Source organism: Salvelinus alpinus, chromosome 19 (assembly GCF_045679555.1).
Source record: "Salvelinus alpinus chromosome 19, SLU_Salpinus.1, whole genome shotgun sequence".
NCBI lineage: Eukaryota > Metazoa > Chordata > Actinopteri > Salmoniformes > Salmonidae > Salvelinus > Salvelinus alpinus.
In genome coordinates, this window is record NC_092104.1 from 20539221 (window position 1) to 20557188 (window position 17968).

General features: G+C 46.7%; 1 protein-coding gene across 5 annotated transcripts; it reads right to left on the reverse strand.

Moving 5' to 3' along the window:
• Positions 1-219: 219 nt before the first annotated feature.
• ercc8 (excision repair cross-complementation group 8) lies at positions 220-17558 on the reverse strand. 5 transcript variants are annotated; one of them, XR_011668998.1, is made up of 13 exons: positions 17169-17558; positions 16583-16678; positions 16231-16332; positions 15844-15967; positions 10882-10963; positions 9633-9701; positions 9117-9183; positions 8299-8402; positions 7910-8034; positions 6641-6838; positions 5995-6075; positions 3617-3709; positions 2365-2387 (listed from the first exon to the last, which is right to left on the reverse strand). XR_011668998.1 is itself a non-coding variant. In XM_071352522.1 (12 exons), exons 1-12 carry the CDS (start codon positions 17243-17245, stop codon positions 2325-2327), a joined length of 1200 nt encoding a protein of 399 aa, XP_071208623.1. In that variant the 5' UTR covers positions 17246-17557; the 3' UTR covers positions 220-2324. The 5 variants fall into 5 exon arrangements, 3 of the variants coding, with proteins under 3 accessions (XP_071208623.1, XP_071208625.1, XP_071208624.1); XM_071352522.1 differs by lacking the exon at positions 5995-6075 and having other exon boundaries at positions 220-2387; positions 17169-17557; XM_071352524.1 differs by lacking the exon at positions 5995-6075 and having other exon boundaries at positions 220-2387; positions 17160-17557.
• Between the last annotated feature and the right edge of the window lie 410 nt (positions 17559-17968).

A 17968-nucleotide genomic window follows, 5' to 3' on the forward strand; every position in this document is an offset into this window, starting at 1 on the left:
ATATTACACATGCATGAGGAAAAAGTGTAAAATGTTCCACATAGAAGAACATACCAAATCCTAGGACATAGTGTATATAATACTGTAATAAGCTTACATAATTGCTGTCAAACTCCACAGTTGTCACTGACTGGTTGGATATTTATATTCATTTCCCAGTGTGCAAACAATTTCAGTACTTACAGCATTCATATCAATTCATTTATAAATTAATTTCAATGTTTTTGGCGGACATTTTTTTATTGACATGTCAATAAAACCCATGAACCCAACCGTTTATGTGAAATTGTTTTGTGTTCTACTTGGAGCTCTGGTTATCCTGAAAAGAAAACTGTAAAACACTTAATTGTGAGGCTAAATATAAGGGCTAGACATACAGATAAATTATCAGATAAATGAAAAGTAAATTTTTGCTGGAATCTCGGGACTGATAGGAAACCCTACCTACAATTAACCCTAGAGGTTATAAGTATGTAAGGGTTTAATCAAAGAGAGGCTATGCGTTCTATGGAAAATAATGAATGACGTGGAAGGTGTGTTCCATGCAGAGTGGAACTGACCTTCCACAGAGTTGTGTTATTTTCTAGAGAACGCATAGAGCCCCGAGTTGATTATCCCCATTTTACCATGGCTATAATTTAACATATTTGTCACTAGAAATGTGAGGCTGCCAGTAGGAGAGAAAGTGAGTCAGATTTCAGTATCATGTCTAACAACAACAATACAGAGCTGGTTTTAGCAACGACAACAGAATAAATAATGCAAATGTAGGGGAGAGACAAAGAGACATGAATGATGAATTGATGACGGAAAGGTGGGCCTCTTGAACATCATGTTCAAAGATGCTATGAGGAATGGTTTGGCTCCAGTTCGGCTGGTTTTACTCTGGTCATCATTGGAATCATGGAAAGCTGATTTCAACACCATGTAAAGTACAATGTACATGTTGCGTCAAAGGCAGACAATAGAAACAGATTATACAGCTCAATGTACAGTGCAGATACCCATCCATAGGTTTTAATGCACGAATCCTCAACACCATACACTGAGTGTATAAAACATTAGGAACACCTGCTCTTTCCATGTCATAGACTGACCAGGTAAATTCAGCTGAAAGCTAAGAGCCCTTATGGATGTCACCTGTTAAATCCACTTCAATCAGTGTAGATGAAGGGAAAGAGACAGGTTAAAGAAGGATTTTTAAGCCTTGAGACAATCGAGACATCTATTGTGTATGTTTGCCATTCAGAGGGTGAATGGGCAAGACAAAAGATTTAAGTGCTTTTGAACGGGGTATGGTAATTAATAATTGATTGGAATTATATAGCGCTTTTCTACAAACGGAGTTACTAAAAGCTCTTCACACAGTACGGGGAAACTCACCTCATCTACCACCAATGTGTAGAACCCACCTGGGTGATGCACGGCGGCCATTTTTGTGCCAGAACGCTCACCACACATCAGCTGGAGAGGTGAGGAGTGATATCTGCCAATTAGGAATGAGGGGGATGATTAGGTGGGGCCAGATTGGGAATTTAGTCATGACACCAGGGTTAACACCCCTACTTCTTACAAGTGCATGGGATTTTTAATGACCACAGAGTCAGGACACCCATTTAAAGTCCCATCCAAAAGACGGCACCCTACACAGGGCAATGTCCCCAATCACTGCCCCGTGGCATTGGGATAGATAGACCAGAGGGAAGAGTGCCCCCTACTGGCCCGCCAACACCACTTCCAGCAGCATCTGATCTCCCATCCAGGGACAGACCAGGACCGACTCTGCTTAGCTTCAGAGGCAAGGCAGCAGTGGGATGCAGGGTGGTATGCTGCTGGTAGTAGGTGCCAGGCACACCGGTTTGAGTGTGTCAATAACTGCAACGCAGATGGGTTTTCACACTTAACAGTTTCCCGTGTGTATCAAGAATGGTCCACCACCCAAAGGACATCCAGCTAACTTGACACAACTGTGGGTTGGAGTCAACATGAGCCAGCATCCCGGTGAAACACTTTCGACACCTGTAGAGGTGCCCCGACAAATTGAGGCTGATCTGAGGGCAAAAGGGGATGCAACTGAATATTAGGAAGGTGTTCCTAATGTTTCGTACACTGAGTGTAGATTTCCATTTTGTATATAAAATAAAAGATAAATCAGATATCACAACAGAGATTCAAAGTCTGTTAAGGTTCATTCTCCAACTCCATAGTAGTTGTTAAACTGCATTTGTAGTTTTTTTAAATGTTGAGATTCCTGAAGCTAGCACCATGATGAGATTCCTAAAGCTATGTCCGATGGAGTAGGGCTGTACAGTTGTGTTTATGCATCAGTCCTCATCACTGCTCCATGCGTCTTCAAAAGCAGGATTCACCGTAGCCTGGCTCCCACCCTGGGATGGAGAAATACATTCAGTAAAATACTCTCAACTCACTCTACTCTCTCGCTGTCGTGTTGTTTTGAGTTAAAGTGATTGAGTAATCAGGAAAGCATTACAAACATTTCCCAAGTGCAAGCAAGCAATTATTATTCCGTTTCCCAAACTAAATAGGGCTATACTCGGCCTCGTCTCAGGGTAGTAAGTTGGTGGTTGAAGATATCCCTCTAGTGGTGTGAGGGCTGTGCTTTGGCAAAATGGATGGGGTTATATCCTGCCTGGTTGGCCCTGTTCGGGGGTATAGCCGGACGGAGCCACAGTGTCTCCTGACCCCTCCTGTCTCAGCCTCCAATAATTATGCTGCAATAGTTTGTGTCGGGGGGCTAGGGTCAGTCTGTTATATCTGGAGTATTTCTCCTGTCTTATCCGGTGTCCTGTGTGAATTTAAGTATGCTCCCTCTAATTCTCTTTCTCTTCTCTCAGAGGACCTGAGCCCTAGGACCTTGCCTCAGGACTACCTGGCCTGATGACCCCTTGCTGTCCCCAGTCCACCTGGTCGTGCTGCTGCTCCAGTTTCAACTGTTCTGCCTGCGGCTATGGAACCCTGACCTGTTCACTGGACGTGCTACCCTGTCCCGGACCTGCTGTTTTCAACTCTCTCTTTCTACCGCACCTGTTGTCTCTAACTCTGAATGATCGGCTATGAAAAGCCAACTGACATTTACTCCTGAGGTGCTGACCTGTTGCACCCTCTACAACCACTGTGATTATTATTATCTGACCCTGCTGGTCATCTATGAGCGTTGGAACATCTTGGCCATGTTCTGTTATAATCTCCACCCGGCACAGCCAGAAGAGGACTGGCCACCCCTCAGAGCCTGGTTCCTCTCTAGGTTTCTTCCTAGGTTCCTGCCTTTCTAGGGAGTTTTTCCTAGCCACCGTGCTTCTACATCTGCATTGCTTGCTGTTTGTGGTTTTAGACTGGGTTTCTGTATAGCACTTTGTGACATCGGCTGATGTAAAAAGGGCTTTATAAATACATTTGATTGATTGATCACTCCGGATAAGAGTGTCTGCTAAATGTCTAAAATGTAAATGTACTGGTTTCAAATAAAAAGGGCCTACTAGATGCCTGTCTATTAGTATGGCTAATGTGACAGCATTTTAGAACAAGAACAGGGACCTGCGTATAATTACTACCCCCCAAACGTGCTTTAAATTGTTCCTGCTGTGCAGCCTCCTACCTTGGCGGCTGTCCCTTCTTCTTCCACGTCTGGTGGTCGTACAACAGGAACCCAGGCTAGGATGTTACAGTCTTTACCCCCGCTGTACAGCTCCTGGAAACACACAGAAGAGAGGAGTGATTTAGCCTGGGTCTCAATACTCTGTGCTCTTTAAGTCCTGGCCAGAGCCATATATTTATCTATATATACACTACCGTTCAAAAGTTTGGGGTCACTTAGAAATGTCTTTGATTTGGAAAGAAAAGCAATTTTTTTTGTCCATTAAAATAACATCAAATTGATCAGAAATACAGTGTAGACACTGTTAATATGGTTAATGACTATTGTAGCTGGAAACGGCAACATTTTTATGGAATATTTACATAGGCGCACAGAGGCCCATTATCAGCAACCATCACTCCTGTGTTCCAATGGCACGTTGTGTTAGCTAATCCCAAGTTTAGAATTTTAAAAAGGCTAATCATTAGAAAGGCCTTTTGCAATTATGTTAGCACAGCTGAAAACTGTTGTTCTGATTAAAGAAGCAATAAAAATGTCCTTCTTTAGACTAGTTGAGTATCTGGAGCATCAGCATTTGTGGTTTCGATTAGAAGGCCAGCATCCTGGAGTTGCCTCTTCACTGTTGACGTTGAAACTGGTGTTTTGCGGGTACTATTAAATGAAGCTACCAGTTGAGGACTTGTGAGGCGTCGGTTTCTCAAACTAGACACTAATGTACTTGTCCTCTTGCTCAGGTGTGCACCGGGGCCTCCCACTCCTTTTTCTATGCTGGTTAGAGCCAGTTTGCGCTGTTCTGTGAAGGGAGTAGTATACCGCGTTGTACGAGATCTTCAGTTTCTTGGCAATTTCTCGCATGGAATAGCCTTCATTTCTCAGAACAAGAATAGACTGACAAGTTTCAAAAGAAAGTTATTGTTTCTGGCCATTTTGAGCCTGTAATCGAACCCACAAATGCTGATGCTCCAGATACTCAACTAGTTTAAAGAAGGCCAGTTTTATTGCTTCATTAAATCAGAACAACAGTTTTCAGCTGTGCTAACATAATTGCAAAAAGCTTTTCTAATGATCAATTAGCCTTTTAAAATGATAAACTTGGATTAGCTAACACAAAGTGCCATTGGAACACAGGAGTGATGGTTGCTGATAATGGGCCTCTGTGCGCCTACGTAGATATTCCATTAAAAATCTGCCGTTTCCAGCTACAATAGTCATTTACAACATTAACAATGTCTACACTGTATTTCTGATGAATTTGATGTTATTTTAACAGACAAAAAATGTGCTTTTCTTTCAAAATCAAGGACATTTCTAAGTGACCCCAAACTTTTGAACAGTAGTATATAGTTCTGGTCCTGGCTGCTGTTTTTTACCCATTTGGTTTAATCTCTGTGTCCCATATACACATGTTAGCATTCGGTCCTAAAATAGCTACGTTTGTCAAGTGGAAAGAAACATGTTGAGGAAGTATCAGTGTTGATGGCGGGAGGAAGTACATAGCTATTACAGCAGTGTCTACCTTACGAAACACTAGACTCAAAACAATGACAATCATCATCCAGGAAACCAACCAATAGAAGTTCATTAATTCCAAACGTGCCAATCATTTGAAGAGGTGTATTTTTGGGTGGCAGGTAGCCTAGCGGTTAAGAGTGTTGGGCCAATAACCGAAAGGTCGCTGGCTCGAATCCCTAAGGGTGAAGGTGAAGAAGAAAAATATATATAATAATAAATATAATTAAATCGGTCGATGTGCCCTTGAGCAAGGCACTCAACCCTAATTACTCCTGTAAGTCGCTCTGGATAAACGTGTCTGCTAAATGACTAAAATGTCAAATGTGGCATTAGCCTACTTCAAAAGACAAGAAGCAAAAAGACATTCCAGAACTATGTGTTCTTTCCAATAAACAAACACTCAAAGTTGCTCTGCCACATTCTTACAGGTTTAATAAGTAGGACGTTAGATATGCTCTAACACAAATACTACTGTGATATGAAATGCGATGTGCATGAGTAAGATATGCATTACAAGGAGATACTACAGAAACTGTAGAATCATGTATTAGGGAATCGATTAGCCTTTATGTGGTATAGCAGTTGGAGTGAAGAAAGGAAAGACCCGCCTCCGTAAAAGTAGATTATGGGATTATATGACATAGCACTACCCTGTTCTTCAACAAACCTCCCATTGCAGTGCTTTGACAAGAAAACTCAACTCTCCATAAAAGAGAACAAACTCATTTCTGGCCTTCACCTTTATAATCATTAAGGCCCAATTGTTTTTCATACCCCTGTGACTAGGCCATGGCTAATGGCTTTACATGAGGATGTTGACTTTAATATATAATCTATTCAAGGGTAAATGACCTACTGTAGCCTACCTCAAATACACCCCCACTGCAACTCAGATCTCGTCCTGCGCTCCAGATGTAAAGATCCAATCATTCTTCACAAATGCTAACCTTAACCATTAACAGGAAAATGCAAAAGAGGGGATGCTGTCTCAATTCAGTATCTTCTTCGATTAACATTAGTGAAAGGCCACAGTGTTCCGTACCTCCCAAGGCAGGTTGTCATATCTGTGCCAACTGTACAATAACAAACTAACAATGCATCAGCTATCTACGTGCAGGACGCTGGTAATGTGGGTAGAATAGGAATTTGTTATGATTCTCTGTGATGTACAGAAGGCCTTCAAGGCCTCTGGTCTGCTAGGGTCATATTCATTGGGAACCAAACAGAAGCAAATGGGTCAAAACAGGGAGGGACCTACCTGGTTATCTGTTGCAAAACATTTTGCTATGGTTTGCTACAGTGTGCACTAATGAATAGGACCCACGTCTCAGAGACCTTGATTCAACTTAGGAACAATATGACGTCACATGAGCTGATTTACATGAACATACGTAAGGTATTGATAATGAACAAACATAATGATGTTAATAACACTGTCATTTCTTATTAGTCTATAGCCATAAAGGATGGACGCACCTACAGACAGACGGGCAGACAGAGACAGTCAGTCACCTGGTAGTCGGGGTGGAACTGGCAGCAGTCCACGTTGTTGTAGTGTCCCCTCAGCATGGTTACAAGTTCCCCGGTGTGTAGAGTGTACACCGCCACCGAGCTGCCACAAGGTACAAACACAAACTCCGGGCTGCAGCTACGAGACACCGTGATCTTTAACCCCTTACGGCTTTCGTTACTCACCTTCCCATAATTCACCTGAGAGACAGAGAGGAGTTGGGAGGGTCAGTTGGACGGATGACCAAGCTAACAGTAGAACAGCACTTCAACTATCAAACTGCTACAGAACATGATGCATGGAGACATTCAGAAACCAGGTTAAATATAGACCTCAACATGTGTTGTACTGATACGGACCACGCCAGCTAAAGTGGGCTTCCCTCGGATTTGTCGAGATTAACTGTTTAAAGATGTACTGTATAACTCATTTTAGGCAGAAGATGTGGCATGTTACTTGTAAAATATAAGGCAATGTTTATATGACCCCCCTTTCATACAGCCCCTTACTTACCATTTATTTTCAGGTATACCCCTTTTATAAATATCAGCGGGTAACAGGCAAATTGGGAGGTGTTGTTAAACCATGGGACCTGTTTGCAGTTCAAATTAGGGCGGTATTAAACAATGGAAGAATTTACCTGCAAAAAAGCAGAGAACCATTCACCATTCATTCCTGTATTTTGGTTACAGGGTCTGAAAATGCAGGAATCATGACTTGGTCTTTAGCTGGCTTTTATTTGTCCATGTTTTTACTCCTTACCCCTTTCAGACATTCCAACATGTGGGGTTTTAGTCTGTGTATAAAAGGGATATATGTCTTCAAGTCATCAAGCAGGCAAACTGTTTCTCCAAACCCAAAGCAGCACAGGGCCTTTATGTGAAGGCTTGAGGCCTTCACCTGCAGACCCAGTTAGTGAGGGGAAGTTTATGTATGGAAGGTAATGGGGCTAGAGGCACAATGATGTCCCTTAGTGCTTGAGGCCGCTGTCACAGAGAGGGATGGCTACTGATCATTTAGGGTAAGGCCTGGAAGAGTCACACATGCTATGTAATGTGTTCCAGACAAGGCATCCAGGGATGGGCAGGAAATGTGCATACACACAAACATGCACACTCAGACAGGGCCTCGGGGTAGAGCCTAGTCCTCACCCTCAACCATTGGATCCCTGCCAGACAAATTTTTGACCCTCTCACTCTCTGCATCTCTCTCGCTCGCTGTATCTCTCTTACACACACACACACACACACACACACACACACACAACCTACCAGTGTGTTTTTTCCATTGGCACTGTTCCACAGCCGCATGCGGTCGTCTGTTCCCGTGGTGAGAAGGTAGAGGCCGTCGACCGTGAAGCAGAGGCCATTTACCCTTCCATTATGGGCTGTGTTCACTGGCAAACACACACACGCGCCATTAAATGCCAATGAGATAATATAACTATTATTTAAGGGGAAAGGACACTGGGAAGAGCATTTGGTAATCATATCACTCAACCCTTTATCTCTTCACCCCGTTGTCACGATGCTTTCACTATCATGTAGACATCTTCTCTTTACCCCGTTATCACGATGCTTTCACTATCATGTAGACATCTTCTCTTTACCCCGTTATCAGGTGTGGGGGGAGTCGGGGAGGTGTGACAGTGTGTTCCTACCTGCCTCTGATGAGGCCTTGGACTTGTCCCCGTTGTGTTGGTCCAGAGAGAACAGGCTCCCTGAGGCCCGACGCACATCCCACACCAACACTCTGCTGTCAGTACTGAGAGAGAGAGAGAAAGAGAGAGCGAGAGATAGAGCAACAGAGAGAGCGCATGAGAAGCCGAAATCAACAGCCTTCCATATCTCAGGGGACATGTGTCAGTGCCCTGGGGCCTTATAGGGATATATAAATGTCCCTTACATAAACGTCCTAACTGGTCTGCAGATGAAGGTTCACATCACTGGGCATCAACAACGTAACACTACAACAATGCAACACAATCCCTTAAATGATCCAGCTACAGAATTGTGCCTCAAATTTCCTCAAAACAGTCCTCCAAATAAAAAAAAGAATTTCAGTCCATACAAAATGTTCAAAGACAGTGTGCTTCACTGTCCAATTGCCCATGTTATCAGTAGCAGTTGAAATGCTGCTCAGTTGTTTTTCAAATCACTTACAGCCCAAAGGGACAGTGATTTGATCCCAATGGTTTAATTAGCAGATCTAATTTGGCGTAAACCAACAGAGTACTCTCTCCCTGCCATATGCTGCATTGTTATTCCCAGGGAATAGAGGCTGGTTCAGTCTCTCTGTATGCCAATGAGTTCAGGTGACATACTGATACAGTCTAGTTATGGTAATAGAAAGTGGAATCCCTTTCACTAGCTAGATTGGAATTTCTATGATACTTGGGCGTGAAATGAGGGAGGAACATTTATCTAAAGGCCCTTCAAGGTAGTTGTTTCTCTCCAGGTTTGGTGTAGGTCGGCCTACCTGGCTGTAGCTAAAATGTGCTCATATCTTGGCGACCACCGAACAGATAGGACCTCACCTCTGTGACCTGAGGGATAGAAAGGACACGTTTTACTACACGTTTACGTTTTACTATACTTGTGAGTACCAGAAGTCCTCACAAGAAAAGTAAACCAAATAAAACTCAGAAGTGAGGACATTTTGCCAGGCCTCACTTGTAAAAAGGCTATTTTAGGCTTAGGGGTTAAGTTTAGGCTCCCGAGTGGTGCAGCGGTCTAAGGCACTGCATCTCAGTGCAAGAGGCGTCACTACAGTCCCTGGTTCAAATCCAGGCTGTATCACATCCAGCCATGATTGGGAGTCCCATAGGGCGGCGCACAATTGGCCCAGTATCGTCCGGGTTTGGGAGCCATTGTAAATAAGAATTTGTTCTTAACTGACTTGCCTAGTTCAATTAGGTTGAGGGAAAATAGGATTTTGAAGTCCTCACAAGTATAGTAAGACATAGGGGTGGGTGGGTGTGTGTGTGGCTCTCACCCTGCAAAACCTGGATGCGTGAGCCAGACTTCAGGTCACAGAGCTGTACTTTCTGGTCTTTGGTACCAACTGAGAACACACAGATCAATGGATTGCTTGAAAGGTTACATACAGTACGACTAACACGAAGAAAAACATCTCTACTTTCACTATGTGTGTTAATGCTTCGTGACAGAGGAGAAACTGGAGGCCCTGGTTCTCTCAGATTAGATAGGAATGTATAAGAGAGCAGTTCTACTATTGGATAAACATGAGCTAATAACACACATCATTCACTTAGGGGATGAGAGCTGACAGGGAGCTAGAGCTGACAGGGATGGACACAAAATAACCAGGGTTGAGTCCATCTGTTAGAAACCCGACACAAATAAAATTATAATTCTGGTCCGCCTGACAAATTCTGATCATTCTAGCACCACCAGAACTTTCCAGAAAAAGGTTTATTGTGCCATTAGTAAAATGTGTAATTGAAAGACTTCATGGCATTTTGTTTTGAGTTTGGGAAGAATCTCAGAGAAACAAAAAACTGACCGAGTGAGAGCAGTGTGGGTGATTGGGAAGGTATGTGTAACCAGTCTGTCCTGCTCTGTCAGCAGGGGGGCAGAGCCTGGATTCCTGTCATGTCTCCAGAACGTCTCTCTAAACTCTTCCTGAGTCAGTTCCAACCCCTGACACCCCTAGGGGCATACACTCTGTACCACACAGCTGTTTCACAATCAACATTTTCACTTTATTTTGTTTGATTTACTGAGGCCTCATATGTTCATTCTTAGATTATATCAATAAGACATAGACAGTAAATCATAATTTAAGAGCATGACACACACATACAATTTCACCCACAGCCAGGTCACCCGTGATAAAAGTCAGAATTCGACGTCCATCCATGTCTAAGGACATTGGGAGATGACGTGGAAACCGGCCACTAGGCTTCAAGTAGGTTTTGGTGTTGCTAGGGCATTGTGGACAGGGATGAGGGATGCTGGATAGGCGTAAGCATCTGTCTCTGGTGTCTAAGGTTGCATGCTCAAATCCAGCTACAGAAAGTTGTTTTTGAGATTTTGGTTTTTAAACCTATCCCAAATCTGAACCCTTACCTTAGGCATCAACTCAAAATGGTTAACCATAAAACTTAACCTTAAAAATACTTCAGAATTTGACTTTTACAACATCTTCGAAATGTGACGTTTAAGAAACATAGATGAACGTCTAATTCTGACGTGAGACAGAGCTTGCTACCCACACACACCTGCGATGAGGCTGTGTTTCCTGGCAATGGGGGACATGTGGTGACAGTAGACGTTTCCTTCAAACTGGAACACTTCAGCGGGCTAGAGACACACAAGAAGAAGGAACTATCTATCAGCTTTAGTTCAACACGAACATAAACTTGATATCTCTGTGCTGTACAGAGACAACACTACTACATGGGAAGAGCAAACATGTATAGAAAAGCACTGTTCAGTCAGTCGGTCAGCCGGCCAGCACGATAGGAAAGAACACTGTCGTGACTGACTGACACAATGGGACCAGGAGACAGAAATGAGGGATGCGGCTGTGAGACTGGGAGAGGAATGTAGGGGAGTGGAGGAGAACAGAGCAGGGGACTAGGATGCTGAAGGAGAGGAATGGAGAGGAATGGAGGGGAGTGGAGGAGAACAGAGCAGGGGACTAGGATGCTGGAGGAGAGGAATGGAGGGGAGTGGAGGAGAACAGAGCAGGGGACTAGGATGCTGGAGGAGAGGAATGGAGTGGAGGAGAACAGAGCAGGGGACTAGGAAGCTGGAGGAGAGGAATGGAGGGGAGTGGAGGAGAACAGAGCAGGGGACTAGGATGCTGGAGGAGAGGAATGGAGGGGAGTGGAGGAGAACAGAGCAGGGGACTAGGATGCTGGAGGAGAGGAATGGAGGGGAGTGGAGGAGAACAGAGCAGGGGACTAGGACGCTGAAGGAGAGGAATGGAGGGGAGTGGAGGAGAACAGAGCAGGGGACTAGGATGCTGGAGGAGAGGAATGGAGGGGAGTGGAGGAGAACAGAGCAGGGGACTAGGATGCTGGAGGAGAGGAATGGAGGGGAGTGGAGGAGAACAGAGCAGGGGACTAGGAAGCTGGAGGAGAGGAATGGAGGGGAGTGGAGGAGAACAGAGCAGGGGACTAGGAGGCTGGAGGAGAGGAATGGAGGGGAGTGGAGGAGAACAGAGCAGGGGACTAGGATGCTGGAGGAGAGGAATGGAGGGGAGTGGAGGAGAACAGAGCAGGGGACTAGGAAGCTGGAGGAGAGGAATGGAGGGGAGTGGAGGAGAACAGAGCAGGGGACTAGGAAGCTGGAGGAGAAGAATGGAGGGGAGTGGAGGAGAACAGAGCAGGGGACTGGAAAGCTGGAGGAGAGGAATGGAGGGGAGTGGAGGGGAGTGGAGGAGAACAGAGCAGGGGACTAGGAAGCTGGAGGAGAGGAATGGAGGGGAGTGGAGGAGAACAGAGCAGGGGACTAGGATGCTGGAGGAGAGGAATGGAGGGGAGTGGAGGAGAACAGAGCAGGGGACTAGGAAGCTGTAGGAGAAGAATGGAGGGGAGTGGAGGAGAACAGAGCAGGGGACTAGGAAGCTGGAGGAGAGGAATGGAGGGGAGTGGAGGAGAACAGAGCAGGGGACTAGGATGCTGGAGGAGAGGAATGGAGGGGAGTGGAGGAGAACAGAGCAGGGGACTAGGAAGCTGTAGGAGAAGAATGGAGGGGAGTGGAGGAGAACAGAGCAGGGGACTAGGAAGCTGGAGGAGAGGAATGGAGGGGAGTGGAGGAGAACAGAGCAGGGGACTAGGATGCTGGAGGAGAGGAATGGAGGGGAGTGGAGGAGAACAGAGCAGGGGACTAGGAAGCTGGAGGAGAGGAATGGAGGGGAGTGGAGGAGAACAGAGCAGGGGACTAGGATGCTGGAGGAGAGGAATGGAGGGGAGTGGAGGAGAACAGAGCAGGGGACTAGGAAGCTGGAGGAGAGGAATGGATGGGAGTGGAGGAGAACAGAGCAGGACATGGCAGTGTGGGAGAACAGAGCAGGGGACTAGGAAGCTGGAGGAGAGGAATGGAGGGGAGTGGAGGAGAACAGAGCAGGGGACTAGGATGCTGGAGGAGAGGAATGACGGGGAGTGGAGGAGAACAGAGCAGGGGACTAGGAAGCTGGAGGAGAGGAATGGAGGGGAGTGGAGAACAGAGCAGGACATGGCAGTGTGGGAGAACAGAGCAGGGGACTTGGAAGCTGGAGGAGAAAAAGAGGGGAGTGGAGGAGAACAGAGCAGGGGACTAGGAAGCTGGAGGAGAGGAATGGAGGGGAGTGGAGAACAGAGCAGGACATGGCAGTGTGGGAGAACAGAGCAGGGGACTAGGAAGCTGGAGGAGGAGAGGAATGGAGGAGAACAGAGCAGGTGACTATGAAGCTGGAGTAAGAGAGGAATGGAGGGGAGTGGAGGAGAACAGAGCAGGGGACTAGGAAGCTGGAGGAGAGGAATGGAGGGGAGTGGAGGAGAACAGAGCAGGGGACTAGGAAGCTGGAGGAGAGGAATGGAGGGGAGTGGAGGAGAACAGAGCAGGGGACTAGGATGCTGGAGGAGAGGAATGGAGGGGAGTGGAGGAGAACAGAGCAGGGGACTAGGAAGCTGGAGGAGAGGAATGGAGGGGAGTGGAGGAGAACAGAGCAGGGGACTAGGAAGCTGGAGGAGAGGAATGGAGGGGAGTGGAGGAGAACAGAGCAGGGGACTAGGATGCTGGAGGAGAGGAATGGCGGGGAGTGGAGGAGAACAGAGCAGGGGACTAGGAAGCTGGAGGAGAGGAATGGAGGGGAGTGGAGAACAGAGCAGGACATGGCAGTGTGGGAGAACAGAGCAGGGGACTTGGAAGCTGGAGGAGAAAAAGAGGGGAGTGGAGGAGAACAGAGCAGGGGACTAGGAAGCTGGAGGAGAGGAATGGAGGGGAGTGGAGGAGAACAGAGCAGGGGACTGGAAAGCTGGAGGAGAGGAATGGAGGGGAGTGGAGGAGAACAGAGCAGGACATGGCAGTGTGGGAGAACAGAGCAGGGGACTAGGAAGCTGGAGGAGGAGAGGAATGGAGGAGAACAGAGCAGGTGACTATGAAGCTGGAGTAAGAGAGGAATGGAGGGGAGTGGAGGAGAACAGAGCAGGGGACTAGGAAGCTGGAGGAGAGGAATGGAGGGGAGTGGAGGAGAACAGAGCAGGGGACTAGGAAGCTGGAGGAGGAGAGGAATGGAGGAGAACAGAGCAGGTGACTATGAAGCTGGAGTAAGAGAGGAATGGAGGGGAGTGGAGGAGAACAGAGCAGGGGACTAGGAAGCTGGAGGAGAGGAATGGAGGGGAGTGGAGAACAGAGCAGGACATGGCAGTGTGGGAGAACAGAGCAGGGGACTAGGAAGCTGGAGGAGGAGAGGAATGGAGGAGAACAGAGCAGGTGACTATGAAGCTGGAGTAAGAGAGGAATGGAGGGGAGTGGAGGAGAACAGAGCAGGGGACTAGGAAGCTGGAGGAGAGGAATGGAGGGGAGTGGAGGAGAACAGAGCAGGGGACTAGGAAGCTGGAGGAGAGGAATGGAGGGGAGTGGAGGAGAACAGAGCAGGGGACTAGGATGCTGGAGGAGAGGAATGGAGGGGAGTGGAGGAGAACAGAGCAGGGGACTAGGAAGCTGGAGGAGAGGAATGGAGGGGAGTGGAGGAGAACAGAGCAGGGGACTAGGAAGCTGGAGGAGAAGAATGGAGGGGAGTGGAGGAGAACAGAGCAGGGGACTGGAAAGCTGGAGGAGAGGAATGGAGGGGAGTGGAGGGGAGTGGAGGAGAACAGAGCAGGGGACTAGGAAGCTGGAGGAGAGGAATGGAGGGGAGTGGAGGAGAACAGAGCAGGGGACTAGGATTTTGGAGGAGAGGAATGGAGGGGAGTGGAGGAGAACAGAGCAGGGGACTAGGAAGCTGGAGGAGAAGAATGGAGGGGAGTGGAGGAGAACAGAGCAGGGGACTAGGAAGCTGGAGGAGAGGAATGGAGGGGAGTGGAGGAGAACAGAGCAGGACATGGCAGTGTGGGAGAACAGAGCAGGGGACTAGGAAGCTGTAGGAGAAGAATGGAGGGGAGTGGAGGAGAACAGAGCAGGGGACTAGGAAGCTGGAGGAGAGGAATGGAGGGGAGTGGAGGAGAACAGAGCAGGACATGGCAGTGTGGGAGAACAGAGCAGGGGACTAGGAAGCTGTAGGAGAAGAATGGAGGGGAGTGGAGGAGAACAGAGCAGGGGACTAGGAAGCTGGAGGAGAGGAATGGAGGGGAGTGGAGGAGAACAGAGCAGGACATGGCAGTGTGGGAGAACAGAGCAGGGGACTAGGAAGCTGGAGGAGAGGAATGGAGGGGAGTGGAGGATAACAGAGCAGGACATGGCAGTGTGGGAGAACAGAGCAGGGGACTAGGAAGCTGGAGGAGGAGAGGAATGGAGGAGAACAGAGCAGGTGACTATGAAGCTGGAGGAGAGGAATGGAGGGGAGTGGAGGAGAACAGAGCAGGACATGGCAGTGTGGGAGAACAGAGCAGGAGACTAGGAAGCTGGAGGAGGAGAGGAATGGAGGAGAACAGAGCAGATGACTATGAAGCTGGAGGAGAGGAATGGAGGGGAGTGGAGGAGAACAGAGCAGGGGACTAGGAAGCTGGAGGAGAGGAATGGAGGGGAGTGGAGAACAGAGCAGGGGACTAGGAAGCTGGGGGAGAGGAATGGAGGGGAGTGGAGGATAACAGAGCAGGACATGGCAGTGTGGGAGAACAGAGCAGGGGACTAGGAAGCTGGAGGAGGAGAGGAATGGAGGAGAACAGAGCAGGTGACTATGAAGCTGTAGTAAGAGAGGAATGGAGGGGAGTGGAGAACAGAGCAGGGGACTAGGAAGCTGGAGGAGGAGAGGAATGGAGGAGAACAGAGCAGGTGACTATGAAGCTGGAGTAAGAGAGGAATGGAGGAGAGTGGAGGAGAACAGAGCAGGGGACTAGGAAGCTGGAGGACGAGAGTAGAGTGACAGTTACAATGCAAATCCCTCTGCAAACAAGTTTTGCTGTACCCTAGCTGACTCTGAGGTAACCATGGCACAGCGTGATTCTAGCTCATCACAGAGAGCACCATATGGCCATAAAAGGCAAAGAGTGCGAGAGAGAGACAAAGAGTTAAAGAGAGTATGTAAGGTGTACCTTTAGTGTCTCAGTGTCCCAGACCTTCATGGTTTTGTCAAAGGAGCTGGAGACAAACATGCCTGTGTCGTGTGGGTACCACTGCACTGTCTCTACACTGAACCTGTGGACATACTGACTGGACCTGCAACACAAACACACTAACAGTGACCACCAGATCCTCTCTCTCTCTCTCACACACACACACACACACACACACACACACACACACACACACACACACACACACACACACACACACACACACACACACACACACACACACACACACACACACACACACACACACACACACACACACACACACACACACACACACACACACACACACACACACACGGTGATGCTGCCATCTAGTGGATACCATCAGGTATGTGAGCCACACACCTGCCTACAGTGCAGACTGCTTTACAGGTGTATTGGGGTTTCCTGCTGTTGTTCTCCAGGTCATACACCACAATCACCCCATCTGCCCCTCCAGATAGCATGCTACAGAACAGACAAGAGGCGAGGGTTATCTCCCAATGAAATAGCACCAGAAGGATTCTAAAAAAGTACTATACAGGCTACATGTCTATGTTGAATTGTAGGAGGTTGCTTATGTATCACGTTATGTTAAAATCAGGTGATGACGGAACTATGCATTAGGTTACATGTTATAGGCCTAGACTATATGGTAATCATAACAAATGATGTCCTCAATTGACATATTTTCAGACCTACTACTAATGATACTTACTATCTGCCCTCAATGACTTCAATGTCTATGGTGTTTATGCCGTTGCTATGGATTCGATCCACATCTCTGTCATGATTCAGCTCTAAATTGAGGACCCTTAAGAGAAAACAAAGGAGACAGAGTCATGACGTCAGTGATCTTCAGGTCGGAAAGTAGGAGATGCCCGAGTTCCCAAAATGGAATTCCGAGTTGGATGGTCTTTGAAAATATTTTTCCCAGTCGGAGCTCGTTTTTTTACCGAGTTCCTAGTTGTGATGAACGCACTGAAGTCGGAGATTTCCAAGTTCCCAGTCGTTTTGAATGCGTCATAACACCAACATGGAAGCCTAGTTAATTACCACAACCAGTCATAAACCCCGCCCATGTCTACAATTTATCTTCATAAAATGTTATTTTAAACCTAGACACACTGTTGACCTTACGCCCAAACTTAAATTAAGACCCCAAAGCAAATAGTTGTTTTCATGAATTTTTACGACATAGACCATTTTTGACTGTGACAACTAGTGATACCGACAAACACTGGTAACAGTAACGTTAGCGTTCCCAGGAATGATATGGCCATCTTTCCCCTCACCTCACTCACCTCCGTGTTGACTCTGCCCGTCTCAGACGAAGTGGGTCGTCAAGTCCAGCCTGTCTTGCTGTTAGAAAACCCAACATCTTCCCAAAATAAATTAATATTTAAATTTCGTAGCTAGCTAGCCTTACAGGAATGTTTATGTTTGTTCTCAAGCTAGCATAGCTATCTCGAGGGTTGGTTACCCATCTAACGTTACACGTTAAATATCGTTAGCTACTGAACTAGTTTTTTAAACGCTTTGTGTGTACAATACATATTTGTGATCTGGGATTGATAAAAACCCGATCGAATCATTTTATGCCATCTGTCTTATTTAACATCATTTAGCAAGCTAACTCCCAGTCAACAAGGGACGTGTGGGTGGCCATGTTGTTACGTCAGGATGTTTGAACACCGCTCTGATATAACAAGTGCGCTCATTGGTTACTCTGATTCAGTCATCCAATCAAAACATATCTTACTCTTATCTGTTTTTAGATTGCTAAACAACAATTCCAATTGAAAATGCGTTGATAGGACTGGTTGTATGGTGAAGTATACGAGAACGATAGCTGCATATATCATATTTTCTCAATATGAGCAGGATCGGAGGTCTATTACGCCGGACCTTTGCGGTGATAAAATAATATGTGGGCACCGACCATTTAAGAAATAAATACTACTGGGAGCCAGAGGAAAATACTTAAGTGACTAACGTTACCTTATCCCCTGTATAAACTTGGACCTAGACGAACGCCTCTGTTTTGTCCTACATAGATAACGTTACTTCTAACTAGTCTAGTAGCTACTCATTTATCTTCTAT

Coding starts and splice junctions, on each gene's coding strand:
- ercc8 (XM_071352522.1), bottom strand. CDS start 17,245: ATGTTGGGTTTTCTAACAGCAAGACAGGCTGGACTTGACGACCCACTT. Junction 9,184..9,632: donor ACGCATCCAGGTTTTGCAGG/GTGAGAGCCACA, acceptor TCTATCCCTCAG/GTCACAGAGGTGAGGTCCTA. Junction 6,839..7,909: donor CCAATGGAAAAAACACACTG/GTAGGTTGTGTG, acceptor TCTGTCTCTCAG/GTGAATTATGGGAAGGTGAG.